General features: G+C 37.1%; 3 protein-coding genes across 3 annotated transcripts; 1 reads left to right on the forward strand and 2 right to left on the reverse strand.

Moving 5' to 3' along the window:
• The first annotated feature begins 2234 nt into the window (after nucleotides 1–2234).
• Nucleotides 2235–5588, forward strand: LOC132185931 (probable disease resistance protein At4g33300). Its single transcript, XM_059599748.1, has 5 exons — nucleotides 2235–3032; nucleotides 3354–3742; nucleotides 3939–4294; nucleotides 4392–4594; nucleotides 4678–5588. Exons 1-5 carry the CDS (start codon nucleotides 2369–2371, stop codon nucleotides 5508–5510), a joined length of 2445 nt encoding a protein of 814 aa, XP_059455731.1. The 5' UTR covers nucleotides 2235–2368; the 3' UTR covers nucleotides 5511–5588.
• Nucleotides 5589–7952: 2364 nt separating this feature from the next.
• LOC132184069 (nucleobase-ascorbate transporter 3) lies at nucleotides 7953–12561 on the reverse strand. Its single transcript, XM_059597552.1, has 14 exons — nucleotides 12146–12561; nucleotides 11454–11551; nucleotides 11176–11352; nucleotides 10991–11091; nucleotides 10783–10858; nucleotides 10633–10692; nucleotides 10363–10550; nucleotides 10160–10256; nucleotides 9960–10046; nucleotides 9799–9857; nucleotides 9528–9619; nucleotides 9343–9420; nucleotides 9089–9252; nucleotides 7953–8486 (listed from the first exon to the last, which is right to left on the reverse strand). The coding sequence occupies exons 1-14, from the start codon at nucleotides 12297–12299 to the stop codon at nucleotides 8268–8270; spliced, it is 1650 nt and encodes a 549-aa protein (XP_059453535.1). The 5' UTR covers nucleotides 12300–12561; the 3' UTR covers nucleotides 7953–8267.
• Nucleotides 12562–15548: 2987 nt separating this feature from the next.
• LOC132184466 (serpin-ZX) lies at nucleotides 15549–19758 on the reverse strand. Its single transcript, XM_059598108.1, has 2 exons — nucleotides 19298–19758; nucleotides 15549–16578 (listed from the first exon to the last, which is right to left on the reverse strand). Exons 1-2 carry the CDS (start codon nucleotides 19685–19687, stop codon nucleotides 15796–15798), a joined length of 1173 nt encoding a protein of 390 aa, XP_059454091.1. The 5' UTR covers nucleotides 19688–19758; the 3' UTR covers nucleotides 15549–15795.
• Nucleotides 19759–22026: the final 2268 nt, after the last annotated feature.

Below are 22026 nucleotides of genomic sequence, written 5' to 3' on the forward strand. Positions count from 1 at the left end.
GTAGAACGGCAGTTGGTTGATTGAAAAACATTCACAAAAAAAAATAAAAAATAAAAAAATTGTATTTTTATATCACATAAAAACAATTTTTTTAATTAAAAAAAAAAATACTTTCAATTTCTCTCTTTTTTTCCTGAGCTAGAATTTTGAAGGTCCAATTAAGTGTGAGTGAAAATATTAATTATTATGTTTTGGTTGATGAGGGACAAGGGCACAACAGTCATTTTCGGCGTCAACGGGTCTCCCCTGGGTCCGGCAATATTATCTTATCTCCAATATTCTTCGGTCAGTTGCTTTTATGTACTGCCAATCTGCCTTGACGAATAGCACGCACGGGTCGGCGTAGGCAGTGATTTCTTACTTTTCACCCATTTTCAAAAAATACTATTAAGTCTATAATTTCAATTGTGTTAGGTAATTCTTCACTTATTTCTTAAAAATCGTGTAAATCACATATTGCTCAATTGAGGAAAAACTATAAACATTGTTAATTTAATAAATCTTGTGCTTCCTAAAAACTAAATTACTTTGATGTTTTAGTTAGTATTCGTTTTGAGAGAAAAAAATAAGCTAAAGACAAATTAGAGAAGAGCGTTTGGTTTTGGCTATCTTGATTCGTCAATTAGAGAAAGTTTAGAAAACGACAAGAATAACTTTGTATCGCGTGGCTAAGTTGTAGGTCTCCATAGCTAGAGAATTATTATTTTTTTAAAAAAATTTAAGGATATAATTGTATTTTTACCATAATATATATATATATATATATATATATATATATATATATAAAATATGACAGTAAGAAAAATAAAAAATTGAAAACAATAATTGTCGAAAAATACGATTCTTAAAAAAAAAAAAAAACAATTTAATTAAAATATAAACATATTAGATAATATTTTAAAATTATTAGTTAATATATATGTCCAAGCATTGAAATGCTGGACGTGTAGTTTTCCATATCATTTATTTTCCATGCTTAAATCTGGTCCGCCTAAAAAGATTCTGGTCTGACTGTTGACATTTCTGAAAGTTGTCAATTTCAAATGAGAAGGCGTAGTAGATGAGGTTGTGACAAATGAGAGAGCCGCAAGGGTTGAGTAATTTTAGGAGGCAATTTATAGGAATATTTTATATATTTTAATATTTATTAGAAAGACTTCTTAGTTTTGTTTGTTGGAGAGAATATATGATATTGCTTTAATTAAAAGTTTTGGAGAATATTGTAAATTGTATGATAATTCAATTGAGTTCGGTATATTTTTTTCAAAAAAGAAAAGGAAATAAAAACTAAATTCAACTTATAAATGCCTAATTCAACAACCAAAACAATTCACGAAATCGATTTTCTAAATTGGGCGCGAAAATTTTATTGAAATTTAGTACCCCACATTGTGGAAGTTGTAGGATTTACATGTTCCAGTCAAGTTGAAATTCGGGCACACCCCAACGAAAATTCAATTGGACTTTGTGCACTTTTTTCCAAAACAAGAAAATAAAAGAACAAAAAAAAAAAAAACTAAATTCAAGTTATAAATGCCTAATTGAACAACCAAAACAATTCATGAAAGATGATTTCCTAACCTAGGATACATAGTCTACCTACCCCAAACAAGTGAGGCTTGCAGTCCTTTCTATATGGGCTACCTTGAATTTTAAAAAATTCGAGTACCTCGTTTGTAAGGGATTTCAATCCTAGTCCTATATCCCATTTCGCATCTTCGGACGGGATATAGGACTAAACAGATTATGAAAGTGATATATTTTTGTTGATTAATTTACTTTCACATCATGCATGTGCAATCTATTTGCTAGTTTGAATGGAAAAATTGAACGCTATAAACTAGTATCAGTTTATATCGAGATGGTAATAAAAACTATAAGGGTAATAACTTTTACAACAAATTTTGTTTTTTTATATAAATTGACATAAGGGTACAAAATTGATCAGAAATGATTAGGAAAAATATTTGACTAATTAATTTAATTAATTAACAATTGACTTATTAATTATTATTATGTATGAAAATTGTATCAAAAAAATGTAGGTTTCGTTTGTTTATATTTTTTGAAGATATTTTTTTTGTTTGAAAAAGTGTTATTTGCGTAAAGGTAAAACTAATTTTATATATGAATATTTTGTGTTTAAATTGTTAATATTTTTGTTTAGAAGGAAAAACTAAAAAGGAGAAGAAGAATAAAATATTGCCTGCGCAAACCAATTTCATTTTGCAAACCGAAGCATTTGACAGCTAAGCCCATTTCCACTCCGTCTCTCTCTCTCTCTCTCTCTCTCTCTCTATAAGCAAACGCAAACGAACTATATTCACCTGCCACTACTCTCTTCTTTCCAAAACCACCATCACCAGCAATGGCCGTGACGGACCTCTTCGCTGGAGAGATCGCCACGGAGCTTATGAAGATGCTGTTAACGATATCACGCAAGTCCTGCCTCTGCAGGTCGAGCGCCGAGCAGCTCATTTCCTCAATCGGGGAGCTCCTCCCCATCATCGAAGAGATCAAGTACTCCGGCGTCGAGCTACCGGCGCATCGTCAGTTCCAGCTCGACCGCTTCTCCGAGGCCCTCCGGGACGGCCTTGAGCTCAGCCACAAGGTCCTCGCCTCGCCCCGCTGGAACGTATACAAGAACCTGCAGCTGGCGAGGAAGATGGAGCGGCTTGACAAGACCGTTTCGAGGTTCTTGGCGGGTCTGGTCCCTGTTCATGTGCTGGCCGACGTTCACAACATGCGGTTCGAATCCGCCGAGCGGTTCGACCGGCTCGAGCGAAAGCTTGGGGCTATGGCTATCGGAGGAGGAGGATGGGTGGAGGAGGCGGTGAAGAGGGTGGAGGAGGAGGAGAGGTGGAGAGAGAGTAGTTTGGTGAGCTTCGGGGTGGCGTTGGACTTGGGGAAGAAGAAGGTGAAGGAAACTGTGGTTGAGAGAGATGACTTGGGGGTCGTTGGGATTTGTGGGATTGGTGGTTCTGGGAAGACCACCTTGGCTAGAGAGCTTTGCAGAGATGATCAAGTTCGAAGTGAGTACTTCTAATGTTTTTTTTTTTTTTCCCTTATGTTACATATGATTCTTGCTGTTACTGTTGTTGTTGTTGTTGTTGTTTCTGGGTCATGATCTGTTTGTTTGGTTTCCCACATGAGGTGGGAATCTAAGGAGAATGAAAGTTTAAATCTTTAATTCTTAATTTTCTATTAAAATGAGCAAAATACCTCTGTTGTATCTAATTTAGATGAGCGTTTCAGTTGAAGTATCTGGTTTAGGTTGAAGGGAACAAGAGAACATATGAAAGTGAGACTTGGGAATTCCATTGGATTTTGTTCCTAATTATCATCATGTGCAGGTTACTTCAATAATAGGATTTTGTTCCTGACGGTGTCTCAGTCTCCGAATGTGGAGCAGTTGAGAGCCAAGATTTGGGGATACATAATGGGAAACGAATATTTGGGTGCCAATTATCTGATTCCACAGTATAACCTGCAATATCAAGGGAAAATTGGAGCACGAACCCTGGTGGTATTAGATGATGTGTGGTCGCTCTCAGTGCTTGAAAGGCTTATATTTCCGGGCTGCAAAATCCTCGTGGTTTCAAGATTCAAATTCCCTTCAGTTATCAAGGCTACTTATGAAGTAGAATTGTTGACGGAGGACGAATCACTGTCTCTGTTCTGCCACTCTGCTTTTGGACAGAAGTCCATTCCTCCTCCTGCTAATGAGAATCTAGTCAAGCAGGTGCCCTCATAGAACTGTTTTCCAATTCCAATCCTTAGCATGTGAAAGAGTGAACTTTGGTTGTTTGTGTGAATAGGAAATGGGTTATGTAGTGAATTTTGGTTGTTTGTGTGAATGGGAAATGGGTTATGTAGTTTACAAATTTATAGCTGGTTACCTTATTCTTTCTGATGTGCATTAAATTCAAATTTAATAGGTTGTGAGTGAGTGCAAAGGGCTTCCTTTAGCCCTTAAAGTGATTGGAGCTTCACTGCGGGATCAATCTGAAATGTTTTGGGCAAGTGCAAAGAACAGATTGTCTCGGGGTGAGCCCGTTTCAGAGCCCCATGAAAACCAATTGCTTGAACGGATGGCAATAAGTGTCGGGTTTTTGTCCAACAGGGTCAGAGAATGCTTCTTGGATTTGGGTTCCTTCCCCGAAGACAGGAAGATTCCTCTTGATATCCTTATCAGCATCTGGGTACAGATGCATGATATTGATGAGGAAGAAGCATTTGCCATTCTGGTTGAACTTTCAGAGAAGAATCTCCTCACCCTGGTGAAGGATGAGAGGTAAGCAGGTTGCGTTTTCTTTAATTAGCCTGAACGTATGCTAATCTTATTTTTAATAGGCAAGCATTCTAAACCATTAAATTTGTTAATCTGGCAGAGCTGGAGACATGTATAGCAGTTGCTTGTTCTCTGTTACTCAACACGATGTGTTGAGAGACCTTGCTCTTCATTCGAGCAACCAGGGACACATAAATGAGCGCAGGCGGCTGCTTATGCCAAGAAGAGAGGCAGAACTTCCAAAAGAGTGGGAGAGGAATTCTGATCAGCCATTTAATTGCCAGATTGTTTCAATTCATACAGGTATATCATCACTCTTTCTAGATTGCTTCACTTTCCTTTATCTGCTACTCTTCACTCACTTTCACTATAATTTGACAATATAGGTGAAATGAGAGAAAAGGACTGGTTCCACATGGATTTCCCCAAGGCAGAAGTGCTCATCCTGAATTTCTCCTCAAAGGAGTACTTTTTACCTCCCTTCATTGAGAACATGCCGAAGCTGAGGGCATTAATAGTTATCAATCACAGTACAGCCAATGCAGCCCTTCAGAACTTTTCAGTTTTTACTAATTTGGCCAACTTGAGGAGCCTCTGGCTTGAAAAGGTTACCATTCCTCAATTTTCTGAAAATTCCGTCCCCCTAAAAAATTTGCGGAAAATGTCCATTGTCCTATGCAAGTTTAACAGCTGCCTTGGTCAGTCAGATATCGAATTGCCCGAGCTCTTCCCTTGCCTCTCAGAGCTCACAATTGATCACTGTGATGATTTGGTTGAGCTTCCTTCTAGCATTTGTGGGATGCACTCACTCAAGACTTTGAGTGTCACCAATTGCCATGGTCTATCAGAGTTGCCTGCTGACTTGGGTAAACTGGAAAACCTACTGATCCTGAGGTTATATGCTTGCCCGAATTTAAAGACGCTTCCTCGTGGCATATACAAGTTAGATCGGTTGAAGTACCTCGACATTTCTCAATGTGTTAATGTGGCATGTCTTCCTGAAGGGATTGGCAAATTAGAAAGTCTGGAGAAGATTGATATGAGTGAGTGTTCGCAAATTATGAATCTTCCAAAGTCTGCTGCTTCATTGCAATCGCTGCGTCATGTGGTTTGCGACGAAGACGTTTCTTGGCTGTGGAGAGATGTGGAGAAGGCTATTCCAGATCTTCATATTCAGGTTGTTGAGAAATCTTTTAATTTGGACTGGCTAAATGAGTGACATAATAGACTTGTCACCATTATTTGATGTACCATAAATAAAAGTAGAAAGAAAAATGAAGCGAAGCTTTTAGTGGCATGTCTTTCTTTTCCTTGCTTTCTGGCACTGATACGATAAAAATGCAGTCACTATAGCCTCAAATGACACATGCTTTGTTTGATAGCCAGCCACCAGCCATTGGCATTTGGTTGGATCAACGTTCTGAGCAGCGTGCTTAAGGGATTACAGTACACAGAATTCTCCCTACATCACTACAAATCCAACCAACCAACACTCAAAAATTTCTTATTCTCTGCATAAAACTGCGTTATAGTTGACTACCTCATTCAACTGACCACCAATCACTGGAAATATAGCCCGTCTGAATCCAAGTCTCTAATGCCATAATTTGTTCCCTTGCTCAGAATTGCACCTACGCAATGCATCAGTCAAACTTATGGAGTCAATAGATTTTTTTTGGCAAAAACCCACATTCTTTTTTCAAGTGGAAGGAGAATGATAGCAGCTTGGAAGCATTAGTGACAGTTGAATCCTGTCACATGTGCATCCGGTCTTGCAATAGGACAGTTTCATGTGAAAAGTTGTCTATACTCTACCTGCTTGGACAATTTGAGTAACTATCTAAATTTAAATAAGTGAAACTTTATCTGTTCATAGAAGTGTTTGGACAATTTAAATAACCTACCTAAATTTGTACAAGTGAGCAAACAACCTATGACATAAAATAATGTCACAAATCCTAAGGAGCAAATGACAGATGTTTAGGAAGAATTTAGTCACAGATTTGGGGGGGTTGACTAAATACTGTACACAAAGTTGAATCCAAAAGATAAGACCGGATATTCGGAAAATACGCCACCTATCTCGAACCCTTTTCTAGCATGGGGCTTGCCGGGTGTGATTTGGACAGCTTCTGCATTATTATTATAAGCAAAACGCGGAGAGAGAGAGAGATTGAGAGAAGCGCGTGATGTGGGGGCACTTTTAAGAGATTCGTATCCGGCATCCTCAGTGACTTTTGGTCGGGAGTAACATCTGTGAAGCTTCTTTAGTCAGTTTCTAGGCTTTGGTTGTTGATACTTTATAGCTCAACTACTCTTCGTTCACACCTAAGGCTAACAGTCAATAAAACTATATATTTCCATATATATATATATAATAACAACAGAAGCAGTCAAAGATGCGGCATGATTAAATTATGCAGTAAGTGGTTTCGTCATCTACCATTTTAATCAGTATCAAAATATTCAGTTCTTTTTTTCTTTTCTTTTTTAAAAAAAAGTAATCTCTTTATCCTAATAATAGCTCTCTTGTGAGTCATGAGTCTCGTCTCTCCCCCTTTTTTTTTTTAATAATTATAGCCTTTTTGACTATGAACTGAGTTTCTTTTCTTTTCTTCTTTTGCTGTTGTGATGCAATTATGAGGATTGTGTTTCACATTAAAGAAATATAAAGAACAAGATTACTTAATATATGTAAGTGGACCCAAGCTTATTAACTTAATCTTTTGGACTAGAAGTAGTGTCTTTTTATATATATATATATATTAATTTATTCTTATTTGACTTTCTAATGTTTCTCTCTCCAACATTTGCAAATAATTCCAGCCCTTTGACTAAGAAGAAAGCTTTTGTACAAACAAGATTGAAAATCCAATATATTAAATAGATATGTGCTCAAAACACATGTTATCCTCACTCTGAACCGGGGTTAAATGCTGAAATTCCCCAGTAGAAGAATGGCGTTGTTTTGCCTGGTTACTTGATTACTTACCGGGGTCAAACTTAAAACGAAATTTCCGCCCAATGAGTTAATAGAGAGCTTTGTTTCTGCAGAAAGCAACTTACAGAAGTTTTTTTTTTTGCTTTCTTGTTGTTTATGCGGCTTGATTTTTTTTTTTTTTTTTTTTTTCTTGTATTTTCATAGTTATGTTTGTATTTTGCTGCTTTTGTGTTGTATGGGTTGTAGTCTCACGGTTAAGACTATTGTAACCGATTTAGTGTTGGTGCCTCTCTTTTCTACAGTTCCTTATACGGACTCTAACAATGCTTATCACCCTAGCCTCCTTTAGGTGATTGTTGTTCCCAAGTGAAGGTTCAAATAGGGTTTAGAGTTCAGATTAAGAGTTATAGTAACCCTTTTCCCATTTTTTAACAGAAAAAAGAAAAGTTGAGCTTTCAGCCGTCAAAATTTTGATTTGAAGCAAACAAAGTTCGTTCGTAAAGATAATCCATATAGAAGGCAGCCAAATGTTTAAAACTACCATAATAAGAGTTGAACGTGTCAATTATCAGGGTTACAAGATCAGGTCTTTTATAATGAAATCTGTGGTATTATTGTTCTGCATATTTTGATTGTGGTGACAATATTAGTGGTGATTGACTTCATAATTGTTTGTATAGTAAATAGCAAACACTCCACATGCATCTGGATTCCACAGAATAAGTGCAAATCCTAGCAGTATATTAAATAGCGCATCTGTTGGTGGATAAAATTTAGACATACAAAATTGTAGAGAATGAAGCACCAGAAAGGTTCATGGTGAGCTCGTTTTTTCAGTCGGCACAACAATGGCTGATGCCTCCAAGAGCCAATATGCTCGTCACGCTGAAACTATATGGACAATCAGTGGCAGTCTAATCTATATTCAGAACACGCCTTGATTTACATATTACAAAACAAATGTTTTGAAAACACAAAACAAAACCAATGTTTTGCTCATAGTATATAGCTAATATACATGTGGGTAAGAGTTATTCAGAGAAACCTTGTAGGCATAAATTCATTTAGCCTCATGGGAAGACTGTAGAACTCGCCATTTCTAGCATCTCCATCCCTATTTTGGAAAGGAACCCACCATTGAAATCCCCTGTCATTAACTGTGCGCTTTGCATCAAGTGTGTGATCAAGCAGTGTCCCAACGATTATTGCCACGGTTGGCGGCGACGAGAATATTGTGTTAAAGATGTTGTTGAACTGTAAGTCACCAAAATGATATGGAATCACACAAACATGGCATCATAAGAAAAGAAAAGAGAGAAAAAAAAAAAAAAAAAAAAAAATTATGCATATTATGGATTTTTTTTTTTAATTATTATTATAAAATAATGAATAACTAGATAGCAGGATTTATCTTCAACTTGTCTCACAACCAGGACAACTCATTAAATGTTTCTAACATTTTTTAAGAAACATTCAGACCAAGGACTATGAAGGTCAATAACTAAAGAATGGTCAAAAACGAAATCGCAAGGCCCCTAAATCAAGTTTGCTAGGTTTAAAGCAGGATTTAGAACACTTGGAAGCTTGCCTCAAGGCTTAACCCTAGGGCTCAATTCCGCTAATTTAATTCCTGTCTAAGAGCATGAGATTCATATAAGGGCATAAGGTCTTCGGTTGTGCATATTTGTATTTCTGTTTGTGCAATATAGGTGCAGATTCAGTTATTATTTACTTTTACATAAACTTTTTTATGCCTCGTCTCAAACCTTTACCTTCTATAAGATGCTGAAAGAGTTGAATATTGTAAAGATAAATTCAGAAAGAAAAAAAAGAAGCATATTCTGTAAATGACTTACCCATCCACCGTCTGTACTAATTGGTCCATGACCATTATTCATATCGGTGTTCGTGACAAAATATTGAGGTATTGATATCGCAAGGAACAGGGTCAGGCCCAAAACGTAGAGGTTTCTCAAGGAATTACTGTTTGCAAACTGTATGTGTGAGATCCCAACAGCAGCTGCAGAAAAAGAAAGGGGTGGAATTTTCCTTTAAGAATACATCAACTAAATTAAAACATATTAATTACAATGAAAACAAAATCACTCACCAACCATGCCAAACAAAACACAGTACATGGCAGCAAATATCGATAAAGGAATAGATGCAAAGAATGCACCAAACTTCCCTGAAAGACACGAGGTAACACAATCAAACTTCAAATGACAAGGCCAATTGGTGATAGGTAATAGGAAACGGGTAATGGGGAAATGAAACTCGCTGTAGAAAACAAACCAAATATGGAAAAGAAGAGCATGAAAGCAGTTGAAATCTGCACTGCTCTTCTGCTCCCTATGTGAGTCACTCCAAGGAGCCCAACATTTTCACTGCATTTATCATCAGAACAAGTGAGTAAAGCAAGTATCTACTTCTTCATACAGCATCATAATTAAGGTTAGAAAACCCAAGAATGCTTTGCCAAGCATTTACAGGAAAGGTTGAGACTCAAGCTAAACAGCGACCAAAACAGATTAATATATTAATAATTAAAGCATCACTTTCTTACACAGATGCAGTAGTACCAACAACAGAACCAAAGATCCCTTCAATAAGCATGCCAATACCCTGCATTTGAAGATAAGCCTTAATTTTACATTCCTAATGGTAACACAATATTAGGATTTATTTTACATTCCAAATGGTAACGCAATAAGCCTATGGCTGCACCTGCAGGCCAATACTTCGACTGAGAACATGTGCTGGAGGGGGTGTAGCTCCTGATAGACGTGCCGCTGCATAAAATGTTCCAGTTGACTGCAGACAAAGTTCACTGAATATTACATTGGGGAAAATAGACAAAAGAACTAAATTTAAATTATGGAAATGATTTTTTATTAGTGATTTTCTGGAATAGTGATTAAACCAACCTCTGCAGATGTAACAAAGGCTGCCCCAATCATCCCAAAGACATGGCTCGCTCTGAATATGGGAGTGCCCCACTGAAATGGGTAAGGGATTTTAATCCTATATTGGAAACAGAAACCAAAATCTTATCAGAGATGGATTATTCTGTGAAAGGGAGTGTAGTGAGACTCCATGTCCAAACAGAGGACCTCATATCTGGACATACCATGGAGCAGCTGATATGGGAAAGGTACGATCTGTGCGACAACTCAGTTTAGTCTGCCGTTTTACATGGTTGTAAGCACCAGCTGCAGTGAGCATAGCAGCAAAAGCCCAGACAATACCAATGCAAAGAAGCAAACCAAACCTCTCAAATGTGATAGAGGCCAGACGATGATGGATGTGCTTCAATTGCTGCACAAATAAATATAAAGTTCACCAAACTTGCGGTGAAGAATCTTAGAATCAAGGTGTCATTTTGAGAAAGATATATAACCTGCTGGACGAAAACCACTAGAATAAGCATGGGCAGGCCAATCTCCACACAATTAGCAAGCTGCATAGAGCACGAGAGAGTCATACATTGATTTGATTATTTTATTATCAATGCCACCAAAGCAATGGAGTGTTCTTTAAGAGAAATTACCACTGGGAAGCCCCTCATGAACAGACCAAGACCCACTACACAAACAAATGGTACGATAATAATGGGACTAAGAAATCTGGGAGGAAAAATGCAAAGTTGGAGCAGTTAGACCAAAAAAAATGAGTCAGTAAATAAGATGGAAAGCAGTTTGTAGTCGGAAAATAAGATGAGTAAAGTAAATTTACTTTGCATATCATGATTACATTACCTTGTTAGGTTCCCCCACACCTTACTATATCCGAGAAAGATGTTGATAAAAGAAGAAACAATTAGGGATCCTTGAATTGTTCGCATAGTGTGCAGAAACCTCTGCAAGCAAGCACCCTCGTCATAATCATCAAGCAAATCCTCTGCCTTCAAATCTTAAAAACGTACTCATTCTACTTTACAAACCTGATGCTCACTCGTGAAGACCTCACCAGATAAATCATCGATAATTGCCAACACCGGTAGGACGAAAGCAAATGATGCACCCATCACTGTAGGAAGCCTAGTCCCAATGAGTGTTTGAAGCAGCGTGTTCAGTCCCGACATAAAGAGCAATGTTTGAACAACACGGGCTTTATCACCCTATTTCCATCAAATTGAGCTTTGGATTAAAAAAGATACGAGCCCTCAAATTTAACTTCCATAAAATTAAAATAAAAAAGATTTAGTGCACAAAAACTTACATCACTCCCCCCCATTGGAGGCACTAGCGTATTGGCAATCAAAACCGTAGTTCCAAGCATCACCACATAGTGCTGGAAACCCAGCAAACATGTTTCCGCTGTAAAGTTTACATTGATTAAAAGTAATTTGTTGCAGAATATCCATAACTCAGAATCAAGACCAAAATTTTAACCAAATTAATGTCCAATTTTTTATTATTATTATTTTTTTTTGGGTTAGTAATCGAGACGAGTTTGAACCCACGAATAAGGGGAGCCTTAAGTATTGATTAATTCATTAAATTTAACTCTTTTTGTTAGCTCAAACTTTTAGAATATGTGGTAATTTAACATATCCTATAAAAAAAATGAAAAGAGAATCAAAATCAAGGATTATAAAGAAGAAAAAAAAAATTGATATGCAAAAAGAGAAGATCCCAGAGAGGAAAAAGGTATGAATATGGAATAAATTTGCGTGATCCTCTCTCAAACCCGCCCCACCACATCGATAGAGACATGCAGCTAAACTTTTGAAAAGAAGAAGAATAATAATAATAATAACAGCAAAAACACCAAAAGCATCCACCTTTTTATCACAGAAACTTTAAACTATACCCTTTTATCTCTTTTGCAGAATTAACAAATAGATTCACTAATAGATACCAACTGAACCACAAAAATCAATAAGAGGAAGACAGAAAGAGGACACTAACGCCAATTAGGGTTGGAGTGGATGCAGAACTGGAGGTGATGGAGTTGCTCGGCCGGAGCCCAAGTGGGTCCCTTTGCGGCTCCCATAGGTAGCGCCGGCGGCCTCATCGGCGGCGGTCCTGGCTGTGGCTGCTGGTTGTTTGCTGTTTCCACCATCTTCTTCTTCTTCTTCTTCTTTTGGTTTCTAACTCTTCCTCTGCTCTAGCTTTTGTATTGCTCACTAGGGTCGGTGTTACTCTTCTCTGACAGACTACAAATCACCGACACGAGAAATATAATGGAAAAAGAAAAACGAAAAAGAAAGAAAACTTTGATATAAATATATGAGATTTAAAAGTAAGTAGAATCGATTTCTTCAAGAGAAGAAAGCTGTTTAAGGAGTTCTGTGTGAGTTAGCTGGGTGCGTTTGGGATTACGTTAAGGTTGTCGTGTACCGAGGAGAATAAATAGTCATAATAGCGTATAGGCAGAACTTGTGGGGCTTCAGTCTCCGAGGAAGTTACCAGTACTTTCTTACAGGTTTAACTTATCAAATAAGTTCTCAAATTTCCACAAACAACAACTTTGCCATTGCTTCATGTGACTTTAACCTTATCAAATAAGTTCTCGAATTTCAACGAACAACTTTGCCACTTGTTAAGCATGATTGGACTTTCTTTTTAGGCCGTTTAATTATTTATTTAGATTAATTGGGTTTCACGTGAAGTTTCTTATAGTAGTTGTTTAAATTGTCAAATAAGTTTTGAATTGTCTCTTTTATTTGAACGAGATAATATTCAATTAGTTATATTATAAGAGTATTTTTATTCTTCAAAAATTAAAAAGACAAAAATACTCATATAATATAACTAACTGAATATTATTCAGTTCAAATTAAATGCATGAACTCTCTTGCATCAGAGTGTATTAATGAGATTCCTTATACGATCCAATTAGTTCTACAAATAGAGAAGTGAGTAAATATCATCATCGGCCATATGGTAGCGATTCATATGATATGATGACACATAGACTTATGTGCACTTAGATAAACCATAATTTTCCTTTTTAATGCATGAAAAATGCTAGATTTATAATTTATTGATATGTGTTAATATATGTAATTGACAAATGTTAATTTTTTTTAGTGACCATTTGGAAAGAACAAGGTACAAAAGGAAAGAGAAGCATTTCACTTGTTTATTCGAAGTACACACTAAACTATTTCTTACGTTGTAATATCTTATTGACTTAAACATCGAAGATATTGCGTTCTGCTCACCTCATCATCAAACCTCTAATCCTTTTTTTTTTTTCTTAGTGTATGCATGTAACCTTCCCCGAAGGCGTAGTTGTCTAGATTTAGGGTTCATGACGCCATATTGTCATCCTTGTTACTCACGCTACTAGACTATCATACCTTCCTCCCCCGTATTTACCCCTAATTGTTACCTTACCAAAGTTTCATGCAACGTGTCTTTTCTCTTCTCGGTAACAAATTAAATCATTTCAATAAAGATAACAAAAAAAGTGCATGGAAAAAGTTTCACTACACTTGGTTGGTTTGAGGTCTAATCAAATCTTATCCTATTCCCAAATTCTTATCCCCATTCCACTTGCCTATTCATCGGCCTAATCATTGACTATAATTTTTTTTTAATCATTCTCTCCTTTCTCTTTTACTACAAGCTTCTCTAACAACCATATTTTAAATATTAAAAAAAAAATACAATTTTTTACTTTAATTATTATTTTTTTAATTTTATATATATACATAAAAGGTATTGCTTAAACTTGACACTTGACATCCATTGAGTTGAGCCGGACTTTGCTTTTGACCTAATGAGCTTTTCCTTTTTACGAGTTCGTTGTTATACTCGACTGTCCTTTCCACTACCGAAAGTTGTTGCCATTCTATTTCAGATATTTGTCTTAAACCTAAATCATCGCTGAGTATTGGGACTAGAGACAAAAACAGTGAAAGTGACTGCTACTTTATATCGAGTTTGGATTATTACTGACGTCAGTTTGAATTGAAAGACCAACAAAATACATAGTTGCTCTGTTTGGCCAGATGATCATGATGAAACTCTATCATCATTATAAATCATCGATTATCAAAAATAATACTCCCAAGACCAAGAATCAAGATATATATGGACTTGGCAAATGGCAAACAATCGATCATTTTGTTTGGACTGCTGTGCTCCATCAGAAACCTTTTACGCTTTTACGATTGCCTGCTAGATTACAAAAGACAAATAATTGCTGACAATTCCGATCCATTTGGTACATAGCTTTTATCTGGGTCTTTCAAAAAAATATCAACGTCCTCGTCTGTGTCCTAAGATCCATAATGCATGACAATTATTGTGTCCCATTTTCACCTTGTAAGGACAGTCATTTCTCAGTTTTACCCCAAAAAAGAAAGTGACCTATTGACCAATCTTGAATCTTCTATGGCAGTGGTGCTACTTGTAATTTTGGAGCAAAAGCTGTGCTTTATTTGGCAGTGCAGGGTGTAAGGGACTGAACAAGCCGTTGAAAGATTCAAAATTTCGCGCCAGCCATGTGAAAGGGGCATGCAGTCTGCAGAGCATGGGGACAACTGACAAGGATAACTACAGGTCAACTGTAACACTTCATTTTACTAATCGATTCCGTTAAATAACTTAAGGTTGTTGGATAGGTTGTTAGCAATACGTAAAATAAAGACATTACTTCTGACCATATTTGCTCAAGCAAATAAAATAACTTCAATACTTTATTGATAAAATACACCTCTTTGTTTATAAGCCAAGTTAGAGACCCTCAATTTAACTATTATTATTATTTTTTTTAAAAAATTATTCCTCCAATCAAAGAAAAAAAAATCAATTCTAACTATGATTGAACAAAAAATTATTTATTTAGAATAAATTATCTCACACCTTGATTTGTATCTAATAAATAAAAGAAAGGGCAGCTCATTGCACTCGATTTAAATCCTTGTCGGTTTAAAAGTTGCAATCAACCAGAAAATTAGTAGAAACCTAAGTTCATGAATTCATTTTTTTTAATCCATTTTGTTTGATAACAATTGTCTATTTCTGCTACTACTGAAGATGTTTGAATGAAATAAAGAAGTCATTTTTCGTAGCAACTTTTTTGGTCCAACTTCAAAGATCCGTTATATGGTTATAAAAAAAAAAAACCTTAAAAAAAGATGGTGTGCCTGAATCTCAGATCAGAAACATGTGCCTCACAAGTGAAATTGTACAAACGAATATTCTTAATATAATACCAAAAAAGAAAGAAGAAGAAATTACGATAATCTTATTGTACGAGATCATAATCTAGCTATGTTACCACTAAATATTACGACAAATAAAGCCATTGCAACCCCAAAAGAACATTAACACAAACACAAAAGCTACAACACCTATCTGTCAAAACCATATAGAGGTTACATTTCACTAATCATTCAAAGAAAGGAGAAAAGAAAATAATTCGTATGTAGCTGATGATAGTTTTTAAGTACAACACGTGAGACAATCACGTTAAGCCATGGTGGGCTTTTCTTTGACAATAGTAAAATACATCGCATTAACAAAGATAGTTATTAATTATGATGGTCTCGTGCTCATAACGTTTCATCTACCTACTACCCATTTTCACCAGCATGATGTATTAGTTAGCCTGCGAGAGGATTGACCACATGTCCAATAAATAGCACCGTCCCAGTCAAATCTTCTCGGATTAGGAACAAAAATGGGTGGTCAGCCACAAAGTCTATCTTTTCATTAAGGGGCAGGCCTCTCAATGATATTACAGCGGCAGAAGCAGCAGCAGCTTCTGTCCCTTCTTCATTAACTTCAATGAAAGATTTATGAAAAATGCTTGAAACATATAGGTTTTGACCTAGTTGTGAGTCAACCATTTCTGTCAAATCTCCACCAGCAGAGAAAGGCAACACCAGTCCTAATCCCTTAAGGGTATTGGAAGCTTCAAACCCAAAAGATATCTTAAACCTTGGGAGCCTAAAGTCACCCACTTCTATTTTTTGGTATGGAAGGTGGCGATCCAAAAACTTGGATTCAGCACCTAATTTCTCTACCAAAGCTGGCAACCCATCTTTTGCATCTGGAAGAAAGAAGTACATGGTAAAGCGGCGCTTATCCTCACCTTGTTTATAAGGAAGTCCAAGGACTTTGAAACCATCAAAGGCACGAACAAGCTGCTTCTTCTTGCTAATCATGAAGGGCACTTGAACTGAGCTCCCATTGAGAAGGTGAAAATCATATTCTTTTGTTGTTGATGCATCAAACTTCTCATTCCAAGCTCCTTTGAAGTATAATGCATTTGCAAAGACGAGCCTTGATGTGTTGTCAACAGACCCAGGAGGAAGAACCTCTTTGATAAGGCCACTAGTCTCCTTTTCAGCCCACATATTCACTTGACCAGTCACTTCAGCAGCCTTCAACACAACCAACAAAATTAGATACAATACTGTTAGTAGACTTCAGCTTGGAAATTTTTTTTAAAAAAAATTTGTCTCATCACCAACTTATAGAGACTTCAGCTTGGAAATTGAATCAATCCATTATGTAGTCTACCATGCAAAATGATTTTATTGTTTCTGTGTAGCACTTCGGCGCACATAAAATAAACAAATAAAAAAAATCGTAACACGATTTGAGCATTCTTATGCATCAAGATCCTCAATATATCTTAATGATGACAATAATGTCAAAAGAAAAGCAACAAATAGTAATAATCATAAAAAAAAATTAAATCAGTTTCCATTAAATGTTCAACCTCCACTAAAGAGATTCATAATGGATATTCATCAAGTGCTGCAACTCCCAGTGTTTGCGGGGCTCAGTCAAATATATAAGCAGAGTTTGTCTAGGCTTAAGTAAGAATAGAGCACATATTCATATAAAGAGAACAGTAAGCATTTTGGGTGATCTAGATCTTAGCATAAGAAAAATGAAGACTTCAGCCAGCATGGAAAGTAACCATATGCTTTTTAATAGAACAACCATAAAGCAGTCTTCATCATACGGACCTGTGATGAAGACTACATCCAGAAAAGTACTTCACAACAACCACAAAGCAGGGCAGCGACCAAATCTTATCGTTTGAAAACAGATACAAACAAATCCCTAGAATAATGTATAGGCTCTTATCGAATTCATTTCCATTTCAGATATCTGATCAGCTAATTCTGATAATTCAATAGAACTGGAAAATTATGGTCATTCTTTCTTGATCAATACCAGCATCAATGCATGGAAATATTGAGATAGGATTCCACATGGCCACAAAAGACTATAAACTGGCACTACCACGAACACGGGTGAGCAAGCAACAAAGTGGAGAATAATGAGAAGTACAAAAGCAGGAAATAAGTAAAATAAATAAAAAAGGGCGGGGGGCACTGGCATATATATATATATATATATATATATATATATATATATAATGCATGCTTGTATTCACCAGATTGTTCTTCAAAATCAATATAATAGTTGCAACGCCTGTGGTCTGATGACTGAACAGGGTTGTGGCTCAACTCCAGAAATGGTATCAGATGTAACTATAACTAGACAAAACTAAACTACCCCATACTACACCATATGTATTTCCCAACTTCTCTGCTACCAATACTCAAATATTTCCATCATCACGTGCTCAACAGCTATCCTATATATAGGTCCAAGATTAAGAATTCAAAAGATAGAATTCGTCTTGAGCCTACAGTATTTGCAAGTTACAGACTTTGGTGATAATTATGAACATGTACATTCCTTTATGGGAAAGAAAAACTTAAAATGGAAAGCCTCTATCCATTGTAAATCAATTCCATGGCATGGAGAACCAAATAGAGGATTATCATGTGTTGGAAATTAATGGAACGTCCACATGGGTTAGTGGAGTTAGAATCCTAATTGCGACCAAAGAGTAGGTGAGATGGTTATTTGATAACTCCCTGCCAATTTTGATTGGAATAGAACTGTACTATCATGAGTTGATAAATCACTCTCTACTAGAACTTGTCTCTCCTTAGGACTCTAGTAGAGAGAAACTTTGAACGTATGTTTCACATATACACTCAGAAAATAATTAAAAAAAATAAAAAATTTCCTCTACATACATAATCTGTAGGATAACTATCAAGAACCTTGGAATTTAAAGTGTGGAAATTCTAAGGAGACTCTAGTAGCCTCTTAGGTGACGAAGAAGAGCTCTAGTTCATGAGATCGTGTATTGTACTGTATCCATTCATCAACACACACATGAGCACTACAAATTATTAATGTCGACACTGTCTAATTTCACAAATAAATATATTCATTCATCCAATCAATCATGGCATGTAATGGGTTATTGGATAGAGGAAAAAGCCACATTCACCACCTAGGGGAATGGGATTAATAGCCATTAAATCCTAGGACACATATATTTTCATTTATGCATTTAATGCTTTAATAAATAATTAACCCAACCAATCACCATAAATTAAATAGTACAGGAAAAATTGCTTCAATTTTCGGTTAATTATCAAAGCTACTGCTAGATATGTTTTTCAGACTCATGTCAAGAGTCTGGGACTTCGTAGGATTTGATATGTGTTGTCTTGAGGATACCTTATTGGACATTTGCAATTATTAGAATCTTTTGCATTAATGAAATTGTTCATTTTGCTTCGCCTTGTGAATTGATTGATACTATATAGAACACACATTATTAACGCGTCACCAGGCTAAGATCAGTCCACCTACATGGATGATCACCCTAGTGCTTAAATAGCGAGTTGGATGAGACAAAATGATTACTTTAACGCTTAGAAAGCAAGCAAATATTATCTTAGCACTTCAGGAACGTGAAACTAAACTACCCAGTGGGCTCAAGCAACAACATTAAAATCTTATACAGTGAGGTTTTCAGTGAAGGCAACTGGATTGAGAGAGTCCCAAAGGGCAAAGGGAGTTTTCTAAACATAGAGTAACTTTATGTTCCATCAAGGTAGTACTTGAGGCTCGCACAAGCTGTGTAAATAAAACAATATGTAAACATTACCAGGGCCCAATTCGCTAGCATCTAACAACAAAAACAAAAACAATTCAAGACCCAGAATAACATGAACAAAAATATAAATTTAGGAAAGAGTTGAGTTGAGTTGCTCCGACCTTGGTCTGAAAATCAACTTGATCCAGAGTGGCCTTATAATAATTCTCCACAACCTGTTTGAAAGAAGGTTTGAGAGAGAGGGACTTGTCGAGCCAAACCCCATTTGCAAAGGACAAGCGCGGCCCACCGCTGGGAGTGCCGTCGGAGAAAACCACGGCTACGAGCTGGGAAGCGAGGGAATTGAGGTGGTCGATGGACTTGGACTTGAGGAACGAGAGCAGCTGGTCCAGGGTGGAGCCCTTGGCCCCCGCCGCGACCAGGCTCAGCACCACCTGGATCGACAGCGGCGAGAACACCAGGTTCGAGTCCTTGCCTTCGCTTAGCAGAAGCCGCTTCGCGATCCCCAAAGCGACGTCGGTTTGATTGCTGATCGATTCTTGGAGGTCCATTGTTGCGATCGAAACTCAGAAGCGCGTGTAAGGAGTGGAAGACTCGGAAGGAAACGGAAAGGCGGGCTCAGCTCAACCGACAACGAGAAGATAACGCTGTTTACGCTGTGCGTAAATTAAACCGACAACGAGACGACGACGTTTGAGGGTAGGCCCAATTTAGGACTCTATGGGCTTTAGTCCAATTGAGTGCAACGTAAAAGCCCGTTGATAGTTAGAGCTAAAGTCCAAGGGTTGCGTGTGGATTTAAAAATTTGGCCTCAATTGCATGTGAAAACTACAAGACTAGGACTAGTAAAGGTTATATATTAGGCTGCATCCATATAAATCATCATGAGATTACTAATCTCTATCGATAATGGGCCTATTTTAGCTTTTTAGATCTCCTTTGGATTTTTATTAGGGCCTGTTTTAAAAACTAATTAAATAATACTTATTACATTCTTTATTTAAAATTCATTTAATTAAATAATATTCATATAAGTTTCTATATTATATATATTTTTTCTTCAAAATCCATTCTTTTCATTTTATGAGATGTAAAATCATAAATTAAATTTTCATCTTATTCTATAGTTTTTTTTTTTTTTGAAAGGGAACATACTATACTCATTCATTGATAAAAATCGCGAGCATAAAGCTCTTACAAACAGAGCAAAAATCTCTGAAGTAAATCATAGCCGAAGTTAAAGATACGATTATCAACAACAGACCAAATCAACCATAACAAAAGCATCTGCTAACCTATGACTAATTATCAGGTTTAAAAATCGGATATGTATCAAACAGACACCATCTAATGCATAGGTAGCGCTTATTCCTCGGCCTTGAGAGCAAAATCTCTCAGTCGATACTCATCATCCTTAACCCGAAAGTCAGGATACAGTTCACATCCACAACCCAAGGGTTTGGACCCATAATAACGGGTAGCAACCAGGTGCACCAAAGCAGGATGAGAGAATCTTATTACAAGCAAAAAGAAAAACCATACAGGGAAATAAAGGGAACAACAAAACAAATGCAGGAAAAGAAATTACAGCAAAGAAAACAAACTACAGGGAAACTCAATAGGAAATACAAAACAGAAAAACAACAATACAGGGAAATAAAAACGAAAACACATAAAGCGGGTCACTGTAGCCGAAAAGAGGCCGATCACAAGCTAATCGGAAACCGCCGCGGAAAGTGGCACAAAAAGCTTGACGCGGGAGGAGCGCGTGAAAAGACCCAACAGCGAGCGGTGAGCGGTCGCGGAGGAGATCGGCGGCACACACAAACAAACAGGAAGGGGGAGAGTTTGAGTGAAAACCCCTAAAGGTAATACCCACCGACAGAGAACACAAGCCTAAAAATAGAACCGGGAAGCAAAGAAACAAAATCAAAGAACAAAAGCAAGGAAGCACAATCAGGGAAAAACGAAAACAAAACCAGCCGAATCAACAGAACCCCTGCAAAGTGTGGGATGGGCATGGCGGAATCGGAAAGCAAGGAGGTGGGTAGGCGTCGGGGGAAGGTAGGCGGATGACGGATGATCGGGCGAAGGCAAGCAGATCCAGTGCCCAACCTGTTCCAACCCAAGCAGGGAGTGCTGCAGATGGAGATGGCGGGGAAAAGAGTAGCCAAGGGAACGGCAATACCAAAGGCAAAAACGGAGAAAAAGCAGAGGAAAAAAGGAGAGATGGGGAGGGGGAAGAGAGGGGCACCGAGACTAGGAGCATCAAGTAAAATACTAGCACCCGGAGCGAAGAGGAGAGGGGAGGAGGGATGCAAGCAACGGCCATCCCTCCTCCCTTGCGGCTGCGGCGCTCTAGAAAAGAGGCTTAGGGTTTCACAGCTCAGGAGGGGGCTTAGGGTTTCAAAATCATCTTATTCTATAGTTATAAGTGGAGAAACGAACATATTAAATATAAAACTGTCAGAGAGAAAGAACATAAACTATAAATAAAATGTCAAAACTCCTATACTTGTTAAAGACAAAATATTGCACCCACAATTTAGTTAGTAATATTTCGGGCATTTTTCTTCTTCTTCTTGTTGTTGAGATCTTTTCCTTTTCTCTTCCCTTTGGACGGCAATGAGCTACCTATTGAGCTGGTGGCACCGCTGTCAAAAGGATTGAGCACATATCCAATGAACAACACCGTCCCAGTGGTATTTTCTCTAATCATGAACAAAAATGGGTGGTCAGCCACAAAGTCTATCGTATCTTCTTTAATGGGGAATCCACAGCCTGTGGACTTTCTGGCTGTAACTGCTGCGGCTTTTGTGCCTTGTTCATCAACTTCAATGAAAGATTGATGGAACATATCTGAAACAGAGTAGTCCTGACCTACCATTTC

Source organism: Corylus avellana, chromosome ca6 (genome assembly GCF_901000735.1).
Source record: "Corylus avellana chromosome ca6, CavTom2PMs-1.0".
Taxonomy (NCBI): Eukaryota; Viridiplantae; Streptophyta; class Magnoliopsida; order Fagales; family Betulaceae; genus Corylus; species Corylus avellana.